The 20,521-nt window shown below is 35.8% G+C and overlaps 3 protein-coding genes across 3 annotated transcripts; 2 read left to right on the top strand and 1 right to left on the bottom strand.

Moving 5' to 3' along the window:
* Positions 1–671: 671 nt before the first annotated feature.
* On the top strand, positions 672–3,179 carry LOC119986282 (ABC transporter G family member 9-like). Its single transcript, XM_038830858.1, has 4 exons — positions 672–779; positions 986–1,781; positions 1,873–2,207; positions 2,305–3,179. The coding sequence occupies exons 1-4, from the start codon at positions 672–674 to the stop codon at positions 2,962–2,964; spliced, it is 1,899 nt and encodes a 632-aa protein (XP_038686786.1). The 3' UTR covers positions 2,965–3,179.
* Positions 3,180–10,144: 6,965 nt separating this feature from the next.
* LOC119984945 (NAC domain-containing protein 72-like) lies at positions 10,145–11,922 on the top strand. Its single transcript, XM_038829069.1, has 3 exons — positions 10,145–10,416; positions 10,525–10,793; positions 10,880–11,922. The coding sequence occupies exons 1-3, from the start codon at positions 10,236–10,238 to the stop codon at positions 11,447–11,449; spliced, it is 1,020 nt and encodes a 339-aa protein (XP_038684997.1). The 5' UTR covers positions 10,145–10,235; the 3' UTR covers positions 11,450–11,922.
* A 5,497-nt stretch (positions 11,923–17,419) lies between these two features.
* LOC119985941 (NAC transcription factor 56-like) lies at positions 17,420–19,050 on the bottom strand. The gene is made up of 3 exons (XM_038830427.1): positions 18,761–19,050; positions 18,350–18,654; positions 17,420–18,244 (listed from the first exon to the last, which is right to left on the bottom strand). The coding sequence occupies exons 1-3, from the start codon at positions 18,945–18,947 to the stop codon at positions 17,750–17,752; spliced, it is 987 nt and encodes a 328-aa protein (XP_038686355.1). The 5' UTR covers positions 18,948–19,050; the 3' UTR covers positions 17,420–17,749.
* Positions 19,051–20,521: the final 1,471 nt, after the last annotated feature.

Consider the following 20,521-nt stretch of genomic DNA (forward strand, 5'->3'; position numbering starts at 1 on the left):
TCTAAATATGTAAAAAAAAGACTTTGTATTGTGCACTATTTTATTTATTAGGCCTTCATTGGCAAAAAAAAAACAAAGAAAAAGTTATTGAATAATTTCAAAAGGGGGTAAAAATTGAGAATAATGCATGTATGTTTGCATGCTTTACTATAAACCTTGATTTACAAGAAAAGTAGAATGATTTAAGTGGGTGAAAATGGACCTAATTAAAGAGAGATATACTATAAACATATATTAATTAAACAACATTGAGACTTTTAGAAAGATATGGCACATGCAAAACGAATTTGCAAGAAAAAGATAGAGAGAATAGGATATAAAATAGGAGATAAGTAAGTGTTCTCTTCAAGATAAAAAAACAAAGAACCCACAATGTCTCTAACAAAATATTGCAATGACCAGCTGCCCATTGCACCTTGCGTGACCTTCTTTTAAGCACTAAAACACACTTCTCTTTCTTCTTTCTCACTCTTCTGTGCAGACAACACCTGTTCTCACACACATGTGATATTAATTGCCTCACTTTTAATTCATTACATATTTTTTCAGAATTCTCAACATCTGTTCATTCAAAGGAGAAGTGACAATGTTTGATGGTTTTGTTTTCTTGTCATTTTCTTGGAAAAACTAAGAAGAGAAAGAGAGACAGAGAAAGGTTCTTGTGGGTATTCATGGAGATGGTGGATGTTGGAGATGTTGAAGCACAATCTATGGAACAACCCCACCAACCTAATTCCACCATCTTCAAGAAAGCCAATCAACCTGCTGTCACATTAAAGGTGCTAACTTTGCAATCCTTGCTCTTATATTTCATTATCTTTATTTCATGCTTAAAAACGTAGACAGATACCCAATTTAGGGTATTTAATAAAGATTAACAACGAATTATTGGTTGAGATGTTGAAGTTGATTGTGGTAGTGTCAACGGAAAATCATGAGTTCAAGTCCATGCTATTTAATTCTGATTAGACTTTCTTATGTGCAGTTTGAAGATGTAGTGTACAAGATCAAGACTAACAAACCATCAAGTTATTGGTGTAAAAAGAAAGAAAAATCAGAAGAGAAAGAGATTCTAAAGGGGGTCACAGGAATGGTCCTTCCAGGAGAAGTACTAGCAATGTTAGGTCCATCAGGGAGTGGAAAAACAACACTATTAACAGCACTAGGAGGAAGACTTGGTGGAAAGCTTGGAGGGAAGATAGCCTACAATGGAAAACCCTTCTCCAACAAAATGAAGAGAAACACAGGGTTTGTGACACAAGATGATGTGATGTACCCTCACTTGACAGTCACTGAAACCCTAGTCTTCACTGCCCTATTAAGGCTTCCCAACACATTCACCAAAGAAGAGAAGGTACAGCAAGCAGAGGAAGTGATAACCCAATTAGGGTTAAGTAGGTGCAAGAATAGCACCATTGGAGATCCATTTTTGAGGGGGATTTCAGGTGGGGAGAGGAAAAGGGTGAGTGTAGGACAAGAAATGTTGATAAACCCTAGTTTGCTTTTCTTGGATGAACCGACATCTGGGCTTGATTCAACTACTGCTCAAAGGATTGTGTCAACATTGTGGGAGTTAGCTAATGGAGGGAGAACAATTGTGATGACAATACACCAACCTTCAAGTAGGTTGTTCTATATGTTTCATAAGGTCTTGTTGTTGTCAGATGGTAATCCTTTGTATTTTGGGAAAGGATCAGAAGTTATGGATTATTTCTCTAGAGTTGGGTTTGCACCTTCAATGGCCATGAATCCTGCTGATTTCTTGCTAGATCTTGCAAATGGTGAGTCCAATTCATGTTATGTTGTTTGTGATTAGGTATTTGTAGTTCCAATTGACTTTAATGTGAATGTAATTTGAACAAAAACATGTAGGAGTTGCAGCGGATAATTATTCGCGCGATAGTCAGGCGACGATTAATCAGAATTTGGTTGCTGCATACAAGAACAATCTGGCCAATCAATGGAAGATGGAGCTTCAAAGAATTACTGAACATCCTAATAATTGTGATTATGAAGCTGGAGAGAGCAAGCAATTGGGGCGATGGGCAACGACATGGTGGCAACAATTCATTGTGTTGATGAAGAGGGGAGTCAAAGAGAGAAGGCATGAAGTCTTCTCTGGTAGAAAAGTTGGGCAGGTCTTGGTTATTGCTGTACTTTCAGGACTTCTATGGTGGCAATCTGATGTTAATCACATTCAAGATCGGGTACTTAATGACATCGTTTACGTTCTATTAATCGATCGATCGTTTTGTCATGTTTATGTAATTATGATGATATTTCATTGCTTGATGATATGTGCAGATTGGGCTATTCTTCTTCTTCACCGGATTTTGGAATTTCTTCCCTGTATTTCAAGCAATTTTCACCTTCCCACAAGAGCGTATGATGCTCGAAAAGGAACGAGCTTCGGGGATGTACAGGCTCTCCTCCTACTTCATGTCAAGAACAGTTGGAGATCTTCCTATGGATTTAGTCCTCCCAACAGTTTTTATGATCATAACCTATTGGATGTCAGGGCTCAAACCCAATGCCTTAAACTTCTTTCAGTCCTTATTTGCTCTTCTACTTACTGTCTTAGTGGCTCAAGGCATAGGTCTTGCTCTTGGCGCGATGGTTATGGATCAAAAGGCCGCGACAACGCTGGGATCGGTGATCATGCTAGCGTTCATGCTCGCTGGTGGATATTATGTCCAGAATGTGCCTGTGTGTGTTGGGTGGATCAAGTACATTTCGATTATTAATCACACGTACAAGCTTCAAATTCTGGCTCAATACAAGGCTAGTGACACATACCAGTGCAATGGTGGCGATGGAGGATTGTGTTTCGTTCGCGATTATCCGGGAATCAAGGATTATTTTGAAGGGTTTGGTCTCTCAGTACTTGCATTGGTGATTATGCTTGTGGGTTATCGGCTCGTCGCTTATATTGCTCTAATGAGGATTGGAATGACCAAGAAATGAAAAAAAAACAGAGTACTCTGTTTTTTTTTAAGCCTTTTATTATTGTAATAAAAACTTTTTGAGTCATTATTAGTGTCAACATATATAGATATATTCAGTCTCTCACCATCAACAATGCGTTTTTCTGAAGAAGAACATCCCCGTAGTAACTCCACAGTTAAACGTGTTTCTGCGAGAGTATTATTGGGATGGGTGACTAAAGCAAAGTCATGCGGGCTCCATGTATCCACGAGAACCGGATGATCTAAAATGAATAATATTGTTGATGTGTATATGTACTAAAAATTCTAATAATTAGTACTGAAAAAGAGAAAGAAACCAAAGAGTATGACATCTATAAATTATGGATTCTCAAAGCTGATCTTTGCATTCTTGTTTTATTTATTCTGACTTTGAGGACATGAAGCTGCAAGAGTAATTACAATGGTTTTTAGGAGGCACAAAGTGTATGTGATAATATATCATGAATGGTTTGTGCTTCCTTTTATAGTAAATTTTAGAGCTTTTTATTGGTATCCTAGTTGTTGTTTAATGTTGATTGAAAAAAAACCATCAAAGCTAGCGGTACGGCCTAATACATGTCTCGAATCCGTCTTGAGTATAATCAACAAGAAAAAATCAAAGTCACATATGCGCGTCTAACCCACACCTACCAAGATCTTTATTATCGTTAAAACTAATCCGTCGGGTATAGGATCTAATGGCAATACAAGAGGAATGATGAATAGTATTTGTTCACAAAATAAGCCTAAGTGACCATTTTTTAGACTCTTTATACTTAGTGTGAACACCACCCACATGTATATGCCAATAAAGGTTAACTTTCCTCTGTGGACTTTGGCCTTATTCTCCCTGCACAGGTTTAGCCCTGTCTTATTTGTTGCTAGAGTGGAGCAAGTTGAGTTGGCAACTCGAGTTTAGAGTTGACCCAACTACTTAAAGAACATGTTGAGTTAAGAAATTTTCAATTATAAAATAATTGTGATGATTCTTAAATCACACAAAAAACAAATCAAAATCGTAAATATTTTGGCTTACTAGGGTATTGAACAAAATGTAAAAAGTAATGTGATTACCAGTCCTTATTGTCAAGCTGACCTATAGAAAAATTCAAGTCATTTGAGGGACGTCCTTCTTATAATTACTATGTTGAAATAGCAAATCATTATGTCCCCCAAGTGTTTGTCAAAATGACAATTCTTTCAAAACTATATATAATTCTACAGTGACATCACATTCATTCTAGCGACTATGGTCAAATGCTTATCAGTGAAGGTTGCCTATATATTTAATTAGTATATGGATATGGATTATTTGGCTATTAATTTTTTTTTAATTTAAACTGAATTCTGCATGAATGCGATTTTTTTTTCAAACGGGTAGGGGGATTCGAACCCCTTGCTCATCAAGATGATATACACTATTCTTACCGCTTTAACTAATGACTTGGGTGTATGAATGTGATTAATTATTAGTTCATTTTAGCATTGTTTTTTTTAATCTCAATTATACTAATCTAGCAGCCATTAGACCGATCAAAGTCAAATTCAATTACAGCTTAAGAATTGATGCTTTTTTGTAGTCACAATTATACCAATCAAGCAGTCACTCCATGCGGCTTAAGCTAGCATACTGTTTATATTAGTCAGGGTTTAGTATTTGAATATTCTCTTTGATTAGTTGGTTGATAAACAATTGCAAATTGTATTTGATTCTTTTATACTAGTCTTTGACATTAGTGTTTACGTATATATGATAACGAATACTCATCTCTCGCTCCCACATTTTCTTTTTCTAATACACTCTGGCTCAATCCCATTTTCACGTCTTAAATTGAACCCGAAGGATGTTAGAAATACAAAATGTTCGACATCGGTTAGGTGAGAGCCAATAGTGTGATTTATTAGTTTGATCCTAACTCTTCTCGATTATAAAGAATCATTTTAAAGATAAAACGGTGCGAGTCTTACACGTCAAAAACGGACCATACCGAAAACTACACTAGTCAAAATCTAGCATTGAAAAGTGTGGGATAAGGAAGACTACATGAACCTTCATGAATGATGAAGATCTAAACATCTACTTCAAACAAAAAAAAATTCAAGTTCATAGAAAGAAGACCATGATTTTTCTTTTTTTCAAGATCCATGTGTAGGAACTAGACTAAAAAGTTGAAGAAAAGTTAGGTGCCGACACCTTTTTAAATCATCAAAATTCAAGGTAAGGTATGGAGCCAATATTAATAGTTTTCGCCGCCTATAAATTGCACGTGCGATAAAACAAGTCATAAAACCTTAATATATCCAAATTTACTCACACTACAGATATATAAGTGAAATGATTTAAGTTAAATGAAGAGTGGGACTCACTATTTTTGGTCGCATATGTTACAAACGAAGAGATACTACCCAATACAAGTAGAGCAATGCCCTATGTGATATCTTTTTCCTAAAAGCTCTCTCAATAAGCAAATCAATGGAGAAGGCAACAAAAATAAAAAACCCATTTACCATAAGGCAATCTAAATCCCAAAAGCTGCTCTCTCGGATCCTTCTACTCTCTCTCTCAAGTGTTCCCTCTTTGTAAGTGCTCTCTCTATCTGTTTCTCTCTAGATGGCGCCCCAAAACCAAGTTAGGGCGAAAAACTTTGCAAATTTTCTATTTATACAAGTTCAGCCGGACATATCCCAATCAATTGGGAAATAACTCTGGAACCAAAAATTGCACCAGGACAAGATCCGTCCTGACGGGCAGCAAAAACTTCACCAAAAAATCCCCAAAAACGAGCCAACTTCTACATTATATCTTTAATTTGTGTAATTATAGGAGAATTCATTTATATATATATATATATATATATATATATATATATATATTACTTGTACAGGGATGGAGTCACATGGGGGCTAGGGGAGCCTAGGCCTCCTGGATTTTGAAAAAACAATTAGTACTTATATAGAGGTTTTTTTTAGAATGACACCCCTGAAATATTTTATTAGGCATATAACACCCACTTTCAATTTATTAGACATCTAGCACCCTGTCGTAATTTGAAACAGCGACTTTGTAGTTCGATGAATTTTTGTTGAATGCCGCTACCAGTAACAATGGCATTTCAAAACGGAAAATTAAGCTGCTACCTGAAATTGCAGGTCTTCAAATTAAGTGATGCCCTCATGCTGTTGTTTTCAGCCGAAACTACCTCCCGTCGATTCCGTTGGAGCTGCAGTGCCTACCTCCTACCATTGCCATCAGATCCGGAGCACCTACCTTTTGCATTGTCGTTCCAAATTGTAATGCCGTCTTTTAAAATTGCCGCAATAGAAAAGACATACAAATGCCGCTTTTTTCACTAGCAGCAATGGAACAGACAAACAAATGCCGCTATTATCAATAGCGACAGGGTGTTATATGTCTAATAAATTGAAAGTGGATGTTATATATCTAATAAAATATTATAGGGGTGACATTTTCAAAAAAAAAAACTCCTTATATATATATACACACACACATCATGTGTCAAAACTTTATCTACTGGTCTAGCGGCAAGCATGCTTTCTTTTAACTCAAAGCAATGTCCGACATTTTAACAAGTCTTTTCACACGACTGAGGCCGTGAATGTCAATGTACAGTTAGATGGCTAGAAATGAACAACACTTGATGTAATCTAAATAATCAAATATATAGAAATTTTCCTATAAGTACTCAAAGTAAAGATTTAAAATAAATACAGTTTTTTGACCATTGATTTAAGTGAAATGATTAGTGAGACCAATTGTTTTGAGTCTCACATGTTTTAAATCATTGGTGAAAACATGTGTACTTATTTTAAATCCGTACTTTGATTACTTATAGGAGAATTCCTCATCAAACATAATCAACCTTACGATACAGGATTAACGAATATAATCAAACATAACTTCAAAGCAGTAAAACAGATTGTAATTAAACACTTCAAAATTCAGATTAGATCTCATAAATATTTAATAGATCAAAGTTCAATCATATGCATTTTGATCATTCAAACATATATTCAACATCAGAAACATAACAGGGTGGTTGCTTAGTGGTTTATTTTGCAGGCCTTATATATATATGGTGTATTTTGGGAATGTGTTGGGGAGACCCAATAGACATGAATGGTCACCTCATCCCAACTTAAAACCATAAGCCTTTACGTTACGAGGTGATCTTTATATATACTTGGTGTAAACACCACGCATACGTATATGCCAATAAAGGTTAAAATATTTGTCTTATTTTTTTTTTTTTAAAAAAAACAGTATGGATAAAGGCTCACTAGAGGTTTTGTGTAATTAACTTTCTTTTGTGGGATTTAGCTTTGTTCTCCCTGCACGAGCTTTGCCCCGATCTTATCTGTTATTGGCGTAACGCGGGTTGGGTTGGTAATCCAAGTTTAGAGTTGGCGCAACTATTCGATGAACATGTTGAGATTGAGAATTCTCAATAATAAAATAATTGTGATGTTTCTTAAATCACACATACAAAAAAAAAAAATCAAAATCATGAATATTTTGGCTCACTAGGCTATTGAACAAAATGTGAAAAGTAGTGTGGTTACCAGTCCTTACTGTCAAGCTGACCCAGAAAAATTCAAGTCATTTGAGGGACTTCTTTCTTATAATTACGATGTTGAAATTGCAACATATCATTATGTCCCCCAAGTGTTTGTCAAAATGACCGTCTTTCAAAACTGGAATGCTACAGTGACATCACATTCTAGCGAATTTGGTCAAATGCTTATTAACTAGTACATATTTATATGGATTATTTGGCTATTAAATCTTTTTTTTAAAATTTTAAACTGAATTTGGCATGCATGCAATTTTTTCTTTAAACGGGGAGAGTAAAGGGGGATTCGAACCTTGGTTACCAGGGTGATACGCATCATCCTTACTACTCGAACTAGACTCGGGTGTATGAATGAGCTATTATTAGTTCATTTTAGCATTGTTTTTCTTAGTCACAATTATACTAATCAGGCAGCCACTAGCCTGATCAAAGTCAAATTCAACTCCAACTTAAGAATTGATGCCTTTTTTTGTAGCTTAAGGGTTGATTGGTGTGGGGTAGTCATTCTATGCTGCTTAAGCTAGCATATTGTTCATATTAGTTAGGGTTTAGTATTTGAATATTCTCTTTGATTTAGTTAGTAAACAATTGCAAATTGTATTTGATTCTTTCATACTAGTCTTTCACATTAGTGTTTACATAACGATAACTAATACTTATCTCTCGCTCGCAAATTTTCTTTGTCTAATCAATCTCATAATTTCATATCTTAAATTGAACCCGATAGATGCTAGAAATACAAAACATTCCTCATCGGTTAGGTGAGAGCCAAGAGTGTGATTTATCAATTAAATCCCAACTCTTCTCAACTGTAGATAAAAATAGTGCGAGTCTTGAGCCTTAAAACGGGCCATACCCAAAATGGCACTAGTCAAAATCTACTATTGAAAAGGGTAAGGAAGACTACATGAACCTTCATGAGTGATGAAAGTCTAAAAAAAACACCTGCTTCAAACAGAAGGGAAAAAAATAAATTTCAAGATCCATGTGTAGGAACTAGAAACACTAAAAAGTTGAAGAAAAGTTAGGTGCCAGCAGAATCTCATGACGCCCCTTTAGTCATCAAAATTCAAGGTATGGTGCCAATACTTGTTTTCGCCACCTATAAATTGCACGTGTCATAAAACAAGTCAATAAACCTTAATAAATCCAAATTGACTCACACTACATCCTAATTAATATATATATATTATCATTATAATCAACTGAGCGTTTATCCCAAAATCTTTAGAATCGGCTATATATGCCTATGAAAACATTATCACAAATCTAACACATGTATTTGTTTTTGTCCATTCATTTCTATCATGGATCATACATTCATATACTCCTACTAAATTCATATCATTTTTTATTATTTCAAGTCATGTCTTTTTAGGTCTTCCTCCTCACCACCGTATCGGTATCTTTACATTGAATATGTCCATACCACCTTAAATAATTTTCTTTTTATATATACATGTATATATATATATATATATATATATAGAATACTATTACATGTATAAAGACTTGTAACACACTTGTCAAAATACAATCCTTACAACACCCATTTAATACACGTCTGTATGATATATGCGTATCTTCTCTCTACGTGGCACTTTGACTCACCAAACATGTTCAAATATCCAACCCATGATAGACAATGCATCCATCTTTCTGAATCTAACTATTCCACGTACACAAAATTCTAAGAACCGACCCTTGATTAAGGAGGAGCATATATATATATATGTATATATATATATATATCATGACCTTGCTTTTCTATTAAAACGACACAAATGGTCTAAACCCACTTAATTATTATCCATTTCATATACACTCTAAAACCTAATCAAAATTTTCTAATTTTCATTACTAAAACCTCTAATGCTCTAAAAATCAAGCACTCAAATCATTAATTGAAGTGATAAAAATGATGTGTATTATCTTGATCACCAAAGTTCGAATCCTCCTCCCTCGTTTCAATAAACAAATGCTCCAAAAATCAAATAAATTGAAAAGTCAAATGAAGTTTAATGAGAATTAAGTTGATGATAATACCAATGGACTTATTTTTGGAAACTTTCATAGAGGTTTTTGAGTGAAAGAAACATTAAAAAGGACACACCCACCAAAAGAAGAAAAAGAAAGTATAAAAAAAAAAACTCTAATAACAATAACGTGTCCCTCGTTTATGCTGCCATTGATGCTACCTTTTGTGACTTTCCCTTTCACTCTCTACTCTTCGAGGAATGAAGAAGAACATTTCAGCTCAACCATGTCCACGTGTTCTCACGTGGAAAATGCAACACCAAAAAAATAAAAAATAAAATCATTTTTATTCGCTTGGGGTCATGTAAAATTCGTACTACCTCAGCTTTTTTCCGACACGTGTCCGTTACCCAGATGACTCATTGCGGCTCTTTTCGTGACGGTTCATGCACCGAAGAGAAGGTCGGCAGCCCGATGCCTCTACGTGTCGAATTCTAAACGGTGTTTAGTAGTTGTGGGTCCCGTCGACGAGGACGACCGTACTTATCGGCTCTAATAGTATTTTTTTGCGTTCGCTATATAGATAGGTCCAGTGTCTTCCAATATTGAAAATTTTAAATTTTCATACCGTAGATTTGCGAGAGTTCTGGTTCTCCTCCTCCTAGCCAAGTAGATTAATACAGGTTTTTCCTTTCGGAAAATGGGAGTCCAAGAGAAAGACCCACTTGCCCAATTGAGCTTACCACCGGGTTTCCGGTTCTACCCGACCGACGAAGAGCTTCTGGTTCAGTATCTCTGCCGCCAAGTCGCTGGTCAGCCATTCTCGTTGCAAATCATTGGAGAAGTTGATTTGTACAAATTCGATCCATGGGTCTTACCCAGTAAGTCTGGAATTCGAAATTCAGTATTCAGTTTTACGTAAATTGGTTCACGATTTATGTTTTGACGGTTTATTGATTGACGTTCTTTTTGATTCGTTTTCATGTCAGGTAAGGCGATATTTGGTGAAAAGGAGTGGTACTTCTTTAGCCCGAGGGACCGGAAGTACCCAAACGGGTCTCGACCCAATAGAGTTGCTGGGTCAGGCTATTGGAAGGCGACGGGTACGGACAAAATCATCACCACCGAAGGGCGAAAGGTCGGAATCAAGAAGGCTCTGGTTTTCTATGTAGGAAAAGCACCGAAGGGCACCAAAACCAATTGGATTATGCACGAGTATCGCCTTATCGAGTCCTCTCGCAAAAACGGCAGTTCAAAGGTATCAAAATCATTCGATTGTGTATACTCTGTTTCATGCTCTGTTTTTGCAAGTTTTAACTGATCGAGCATTTTTTGTAATTACAGTTGGATGAATGGGTGTTGTGTCGCATATACAAGAAGAATTCAAGCGGTCAGAAACCAATTGCGACTGTTTCGAGCAAGGAATACAGCACCAATGGATCTTTATCTACTTGTTCTTCCCACCTTGACGACGTTCTCGATTCATTGCCGGAGATTGACGACCGGTTTTTCAATTTGCCTCGTATGAACTCACTTAGAACATCACAGCGCGACGAGAAGGTGAATTTGCACAACCTGGGTTCGGGGAGCTTGGATTGGGCGAGTCTTGCCGGGATCAACTCGATGGCAGAACAATTTGCGGGAGGACAAAATAACACTCAGGGGATGGTGAGTTATGGACAAAATGACGTTTATATCCCCCAATTGCAACAACAAGTATGCCACGTGGACACGAGGGTTCGGAACTCGGTGGAGGAGGAGGTGCAGAGTGGATTGAGAGGGCAAGGGATGGATAGCTCCGCCGCTTTTTCCAATCAGAACTCGGGAGCATTGGCTCAGAATTTCTTGAACTCGCTCGACCCGTTTGTATTCAAGTACCCGACCCAGCCGAGCGGGTTCGGGTTTAGGCAGTGAAAATATATTTTCCCTGTATATAAATCTGGAATTCTTTGGTCCAACATTTTGGCTATAGAGATTTCAAAAGGAGGGAAATACACCAAGTAGGGGTAAAATTCCAATTTTACCCATCTTTTGCCCTTGGTTGGGGAGGTTAGATTTAGTTCACACCAAACACGTCTTTGTAGAATTTGATTCAATTTCAAGATTATTGAAATATTGATTAGGATGTAATCTTCTCAAAAGGGTTTGTAGATTTGGATACATTGGTCATGTGGACAAGGCACTATTAGACTATTAGTATTTGATGTATGAAACTTATGCTTAATTAGGATTTAATCTTCTCAAACGGTTTGTAGATTTGGACACATTTGTCATGTGGGTATATGACACTATTTGATGTATGAAGTATTTAGGCTTTAGATAGTTTTCCTGTCTTGATGTATGGATCCATTTGTTTCCTTTCTTAATACACATACTATTCTTATTCATGAAAGTCCATATCTAGAAGATAATTACCCTATAATTTATGCAAGGTTATGCCTACATGAACAATTTTTTATTAGATCGACTCATTCTCAACAATTCTCACAGTACAAGAAGACACTTCCATTCTAAGGGCCTCAAACATATATAAGTTTTCCTAACAAGAGTGTGAGTTGTAGAATTTTATTGTCGTGAGACATGTTGAAAACAAACATTCTCGAGTAGATCAACATGAACTATCTTAATTGTAGAGAGATGGTGGCTTCCATGGACCATGTGAAGTTTCAACATGCTAAGACGTATTTGTAACTCCGTTGCTCACATCTTAGCAAGGAAAGTTTGGGAGTTGGAGCCTTTCAGTGTTTAGTTAGAAAAATTTTCAGCTTGTATTGCTTCTTCCCTTACGAAGGATTGTGTAACCAATAGTTCTTCTCGTTAATATATTCTCCTCTTTTATTAAAAAAGAAGAAGAAGGGATGCTTTGGAGTCTGAAAAGCTCCATTGAATTTGTATTTTAAATTTTCAAAATTGATGAGGAAGTATTCATCATACATAACATGCTCGGATTAATCCTTAATCATTATTCCTATGGCACTGGTTAATATGTAAGATCTACATACATAAATAATCAAAATCGAATGGCTATAAGACTCTCCACGTGTCAACTAATTATAGGCACATATCTGATGAGTACTAGGTTTTTTTTACTTAAAAAGGAATCAGAACATAGAAGTCAAAATTGTGTTCTCAAGTGATTCCCCAAAATATGCTCTTTTTAAATCTTAGTTTACAAGAAAAGTGTTTTTGAAGATATGCATTGACTGGATTTTCTCTTTCTCTCTCTTTTGAATTTGTTTTTCTTGCACGTGTGCTCAAATTGCATGGCTGCACTGCCACTTCACATTTGTAATTGGTAATACATGATTGGAGGTTGATAGCGTGCACATAATGGTTTGGGTGCACCAAATCGTCTTACCTTTTTAAAAAAAAAAAAACATATAAACAAGATTTTGAAAATAAGACCGGTCATTGAACCGAAAAAATCTTCGATTCATGATTCAAAGGTTCAATTGGGGTTCTACGTAATGAATTATTTATATGTATATATATATATATGCCTATAATATATAAGAAAACTTTTATAAAATACCATATATGCAAATCAAAGTTTATTTTGACACCCGTTGAGATTTAGCTCAAGCTATATACTTGTTAGTGCTATCTCACATCGATAAAGATGTGTGGATATATCTTATTTATAAGGATCAAACACACACATCCTTAACCACTAAGTAGGCATTTTCCCTAATTAAGTGAGTTAGGTTTTGGCCCACTTGCTAGTTAGAGGGAAACAAAGCCATTCGGGTCTGATGTATTTACAGAAATCGAATAACTCATTGTGGGTCAAATGTATCCAATGAACCGGACAACCCAAAATGGATAATATTGTTGGTGTGTATGGGGGTATAGATTTACAATAGTTAGGTGGGAAATTTCTATGTGTGTAGGTCTGAGGACCTGTATTTAGATTTATATCAGATGTCCAAATGCACTACTGCACTAGTCAAATATCATTAGCAAGATAATGGTGCAAAAATATTTTATCCTATGCTACACATTAATTTGATTAATTGGCATGCGTTGTCATTGGAGGACAATTTCTATTAAAGAACAAAAATTGTGGGATTTTTTGCGCAAAAGAGTCTTTAAGTATATGTATGAACTCAAAAACTTGAGTCGTTACATATTCAAGATGTTGTGTAACACGTTCTTCACAGACCATGATGATACGATCCAATGTGGATCGATCGGGAGAGTTCTCTAAAAGAGAGAGTTGTAAAGTTTTGTTGATTGATACCCAAACACAAAGAAAAGTTAGGCTAAATACACATGTCTAAAAGACATAAAAGACCCTAACTTAACCTAATAATTACCCAACTAATACCCTCAATACCCATATCATACACATTAAAATATATATGGAGCCCCATACTTAACACATAACAGATTATAGAACAATATAGAGAATCAAACGAAAAAGCGAGAGAAGAGAAGAAGGACACAAGATTTACGATATTCGACAATTTGCCTACGTCCTCGGGATTTGTGGTTGTTTTCAATATAGGAAATTCTTTAGTATATTTGGCGAGGGTTTTCTCAACTGGTACGTTACGCTTCTCTTTCGCACAACTTCTCATTTTCTCATAGTTTTTAGGTACTAGATAAGATTACTAATATGAGTCATTATTTAACACAAGAACCCTAATATTATGCGTATTAATTAAGCATTGTGGAACTTTCCAATCACACATAATAATCGTTTATATAAAAGGTGATATCAATGTTTAAATTGTGTAATTTTCGGGTTAATATCACTTTTGCACATCGAAAGACAGTCAATGTTTCAATTTACACACCGTTGTTTAAAATGTTTTAATTTGGTCATCCAATGAAAAAATTATTTCAATCGCAGATTTTTCCACTTTAGGGCAGTCAAATTGCACATGTGGCAGGTTGACTGCCCAAATATTGATTGCCACATATGCAGTTTGACTGTCCTAAAGTGGGAAAATCTCCTCTTAAAATATTTTTTTTCATTGGGTGATCAAATTGAAACATTTTAAACAACTGTGTGTAAATTAAAACATTGATTATCTTTCGGTGTAAAAATGATATTAACCCTATAATTTTCGTTGAAATAAAAGAAGCACATCTGTCACGTGCAATTTACAAACGTTCACAAGGGGTCTGTGTTTAGGATCTTTGAGGTCTCTTTGTCGGGAGCTATTTTCTGATTAGTACTTTACTTCTCATTAAGGTTGTATTTTGGTTCCCAATTTACCTTATCTTTTAGCAATGAATATTATTAAAATTTTCCGAAAAACAATGGGCCTGGGCTTAAATGATATGAAGGGTCCATGATGCTTTCTTGCCTGGCTTTATTGCCTGGAATTTAAGTGTCTTCCATTCCATATTATCATCTTTGTATCCTCCTTTCATATATATATATATATATACATATATATATATTGTTTTCTCTTAATCGTGCGGACCTCATTTACAGACTTGATTTTCAGCCGTTGGATCTGTCAATGGCTGAGATCAAGTCCCATAATCCATATTCATGTACAAAGAGGATAACATGAAATGGAGGGCACTTAAGTGTCCCCTTATTTAAAGAAAAGAACTCTTTCTTTTTCTTTTTTTTCTTGATATGTCCTGGTGAATATGGGATCAAGCATATGCACCCAACAACTAAATTTCAATTAGACATATTCGTTCCACAAAAAACACTTAATCATTGTTAGCCGCATTATACATTCACTGTTGAACATAACACACAAATTTCAAGCACAAAACACACCAAATTTCCAAGAACAAAACAGACTAAATTTCCAAGAACAAAAGACACAAAATTTCCATTGTTGCCAGTCACATAAATTCACTTTCAACATACATTCTTATTATTTAAAACATTCATTTACAAAAATTCAACGATAATAACCTTAGGCTCGGTCTGGCCCTTTATCTCTGGTAAACTTCCCTGTCCTTTCACTTTATTTTAATGGCCTGCAATGCAAGAAATCGAAACCTGATTGAGCTCCGATTTGGGGCTGTGTCGATTTGGGGGTGGGACAAGATGCGGGTAGGTGATCAGGTTGGGGCTCTGCTGAGTGAGGACTGTTTCGATGAAGGAGAGTTGGATTTGGGTTTAGGAATGAAGGAATTGACATAGAAGAATGCATAGGAGATGTATCTGTAATAATCGCAAAGAGGAGAGGAGGGTAGAGGACGTCGAAATGGGTTGAACACTTAGAACCCGTTTCGACACATATTTCGGGTTAAATTATGGGACTTGATCTCAGTTGTTGGACAGATCCAACGGCTGAAAATAAAATTCGCAAATGACACTATATATATTAGTTCTTCTTCAATAAATACATCATTATTTTACCTAAAATAAGTATCTCTACTTCTAATCCGTTTGATCTGACCAAATGACTGAGATTAAATCCTAAACTCAATCATAAACCCTAAACCTACACCCTAAAAATCTAAATGTAAATTCTACCAGTAAGGTCTATGTATATTTGTAAAGAAATGGTGTACGAATGCATATGTGTTTGTTTATGTATGTATGCGAAATATTTGCGAGGATTTTCAAGCTTTTGCCACCATTTATCATCTTTGAATGTATGGTTTTGTCTCCCTATATATACATACGTGCATAACATGATAGTAGCATACATGCATGTACATGTACACACAACCACCTGGGTTTAGCGTAGTTGATAATTCTTTCTAGGGCCAAATCATATGAATTTGAGAGGTCCTAAGTTTGATTCTCACTGGGAGTAAAACCCTTATGGCCACAAGCTAAGCTTTGGCCCTGTCGTCAGGTGAGAAACTTATGTACACTAGTGTCCGATGACATGAGTTTAAGCCCATATCGGTTGTCCAAAGAACAAACTTGTATAGTGTTATTCTTGGTTACCAAAAAAAATATGCATGTACACGTATTTTTGTATGTATATGCATACATATACTAGTAGAGAATTCCATGCTTTGCCTAAAAGCATGTACACCACAAAAGTAGATTAATGGGAGTAGAGATAACATAGCTATCACAAAATTCATATATGGTCACGATTAGTATTCTATAATTAAGCACTAATGATATAAAATATCATAAAAGAAGTTGCCTTTCCTTAGAAAGGAAATACATGCAAAATGAAAGTGTAATTATTTTTTGTGTGGTTTTAAGATATTTATTCCATTTTATTGATAGCGATCATTGTCCCCATAGTCAATAAAGATAAAATCAAAAGTCATTTTTATTTTGATTGGGGGGCCATGGAATATACTAAGTAATTGGTCTTATCTTTAATTAATCCATTGAAATTGAAAATGACATCCACCTTCAAATATCTTGCTTTTCTTTAATTAATTAAATTAAAGAAAATAATTGGTTAGTATAAATAGTAAATGTCCCCATCTTGAGAGATTCTAATTAATAAAGAAAACCACTACTTAAAGTTCTTCTGTGACCTGGATATGCTTAATTATGGAAGATAATCAGTGGTAGGTTTTGCAAATCCATAATAACATGGAAATGAAATAAATGACCACCACCAACACATAAATATATATATATATATAAAAGATTTCTCTTACGTGGATACCCACAAATTAACATAATTTGCGCATTTCTATCTCATGTCATTGGCTCTATTGAACGGTTGAGATTTAAAAATCCCTCAAATTTTAACATATATACACAAAAAAAAATTCAAATAATTTTTTTAACACACACCAAAAGATGGATGTAGTGAATAAGACGAAAAAAGAAAAAATGATCGACAAATGACTGATAAAGATGCTTCAACTGACATACAAGACAAACCATAATCAACATACAGAATAACTAGGAGTTGTATAAATATACATATATATATATATATATATATATATGAATATGTATATGTATATGTATACACAATTACAAACCATGTTAAATTAATTGTATAAATTGTATATGATGGGGTTATATCTTCAAGCAAAAAATACATCACAATATATCCAATGGGGTTTTATTTTTCTACACATCATTGATTTTCCTATGCATCTATACCTAGAAATTCAAACACACACTTATATATGTATGTGTGTGTATATATATAGTTTATGAATCTCTCTATTGTCTTCCCTATCTGGCAACCAAAATCGCAATCCCTAGTTCCCAAGTTTGACACCAATTACACTACTACTGAATGGTCAAAATAGTAGTATTGAAACTTATATATAATATCACCATAGGAGGTTAAATTGGAACTATGAATACCAATTCATGCCTTGAAGTTGATATGGAGGCCTAAAAATGGCATCTCCAAGAGACCCCATCATTGTCTGTTGGTGCAATGGAGGTGTCTGTGGTAGTTGGCTAAGCAGAGTAGCCATTGAACTTCCTCCTCCTCCTTCATTGTTGTTGGTATGATGATCATCACCTTGAAATTTATTGCTCGAAGAATAAGGGTCGGCCGCGGCCTCATCGGTCCAGTACAGAGAAGGGAAAGCCCTTTTAAGAGGAAGCAAAGGAAACTGATCTGGTTGTTTTGACATAGAGTTATTATCACTGCTAGTCATTCCATCGAACAGGTTGTGGTCATGACTTGACATCATCAATTTTGCATTCTGATTGCAGCTCCCGATCGTTATCGAAGGCGGTATCGATCCAATCAAATCCTCCATCAAATCTTGTTTCTCATGATCCATTGGTCTGTTAGTGTTGTTCTTCTTGTAAATTCTACACAACACCCAATCATCAAGCTGAACAAACAATCAAGAAAACAAAACAAAACCCATTGTCAATATCTGCAAAAAGAACAAACCCGATGATCTAAAAATTGTGAAATTGGACTAGTTTGTGATTACCCTCAATGATTTCTTGCTTCCCAAGTCATATCCTGGAGGTTTGTTACTGGGTTTGTTGTCTGCAAGCCTGTACTCATGCATAATCCAACTGGTCTTGATTCCTTTAGGTGGCTTACCTCCATAGAACACAAGTGCCTTTTTCACACCAACTTTTTGTGTACCCCCAGATGATAATATTGGCTTATCAGTACCAGTTGCCTTCCAATACCCTGAAGTTGCTGCTCTGTTCGGCCTCGCCCCGTTCGGATACTTCCGGTCCCTAGGACTAAAGAAGTACCATTCCTGCTCCCCGAACGTCGCCTTAGCTGAAAAAACAACACAAACCCAATAAAATTAGTCTTATATTGAATCCAATACATCATTACAACTCAGCGATTACATGTTCAATTACGCGAATATATTTTGTTGTACCTGGAAGCTCCCATGGATCGAATTTATAGAGATCAACTTCAGCGATGATTGCGACTGGGAGAGGAGCAGAGGAGGCCTTTCTTTTGAGATAGTGAACAAGTAGCTCTTCATCGGTGGGGTGGAACCGGAACCCCGGTGGGAGGTTAGGCCTTTGAGAGCCGCCGGTGGACGAGTCGGTGCTCTCCATGAATTGGGGTGCAATCCAAATTGATCAGCAAAGCTGAATTTTGATGAATTTGGAGGGATTAAGCAATGAAAAAAATACCAATGTTGCAAGGTGTTTGATATGTTTGTTGCACTGAAATGGCATGAAAGTTGTGTTAAATAAGCCTCTCATGGAATGACTATGATGTCCAGGGAAAGGGCAAGGATCAGCTGCTTTTGTCAACAAGTTTACTAAGGTGTTGGTGAATAGGGTTTTGACACGCGGAACGTTTGAGGGGTAGATTGGTAATTTGGTGAGACTGGATTTACTTGATTAACCTTGTTGTTCATTATTTTGACAAAGACAAGTGGTGGTTAGTAAATTGGGCGTTTGTGAAATTAGGGCGGGTGATGGGTGGGTGAAAGTGACGTAAACTGGAATTTGAGCCGTTAATGGGGCAACACGTGTGATTCTCAAAAGGTGGGACAGGACGACACGTGGGGTAGATTTAAGTGGGGACCCATTACCCACACATGGAAACAAAAAAGATAAGCTTTGCGCTTCAAGATATCATGCTTTTGTTATGCAAATCCCACCAATCCTTGGGGCTAAGGGGACCCCATGCCATGCACCCCCCACCCCAATAAAAAGCCCTTTGTTTTTTTCTTTCATTGAGAGTGAGGATTTGACTCTAAGGTCACCTTTTGGACCTCATTGTCGTGGGTCATAACTTAACAAATTTCGTTCAAACACTACAAATTAATATCGTTCATTTTGGGCCAAAGACTTGTACGACTTTATCCTTATTGAGCCTTTGTCGTTAGTTTTTAGACTCAGACAATGCGTTAATTGTGTAATAGGGACTAGACTTTTGTTTATATGTCACTCGGTTAGATTATGTCAATCCGATATAAGATAAAGTCCTAATACTCACTCTCCCGCACTTGTAGGTTGTGTTTTTTCATACCCAATAAGTGAACAGATAGAGGTCATGTTCAACTGGAGTACCGAGTCTTTGCTCTGATACCGTATTAGAAAATCCATCCCAAACACTTCAAATTAATATTGTCCGTTTTTTGCCAAAGGCTTACACGACTTTGTTTTTTTTGATTGGTTCTTGGAATAGAAAAACGTTGATTGTGTGAGAATGACTAAATCTTTATTTATATATCATTCAGTTGAGTTATGTGAATCTATTGGGGAATAAAATCTTTACAACTTGATTGGATTTAGATTTTTTCACTAGCTAGGTGTAAGATCTATACTTTCTTGTCTACTTCCCTTCACTAAACTTTAGGGTTTTGTCTGTTGAAAACATCCATACATAATTTGCGATTAAGATCCGAGTGAAAAGTAGTACTTGCACAGTATTCTGGAGCACCAATTGAAATCAGAAGGAGTTTCTTTTTCCAGGGTTTGAGTCCCTGTTAGAAAATAAATTACAATTTGATTTTAATCGAGTTCAAAAACACATATGAGATTGATTGAATGTTCAAATCAAGTGTTGATATGTATAGAAGTGAAAAAAGTTTCTCATCTCGACCGTTGACCAAAATTGCAGTTGAGATTAAAAGTTATGGACGTCCACACCTGAGGAATTCTCTTTATATATGTGA

Source organism: Tripterygium wilfordii, chromosome 19 (genome assembly GCF_013401445.1).
Source record: "Tripterygium wilfordii isolate XIE 37 chromosome 19, ASM1340144v1, whole genome shotgun sequence".
NCBI classification, from domain to species: domain Eukaryota; kingdom Viridiplantae; phylum Streptophyta; class Magnoliopsida; order Celastrales; family Celastraceae; genus Tripterygium; species Tripterygium wilfordii.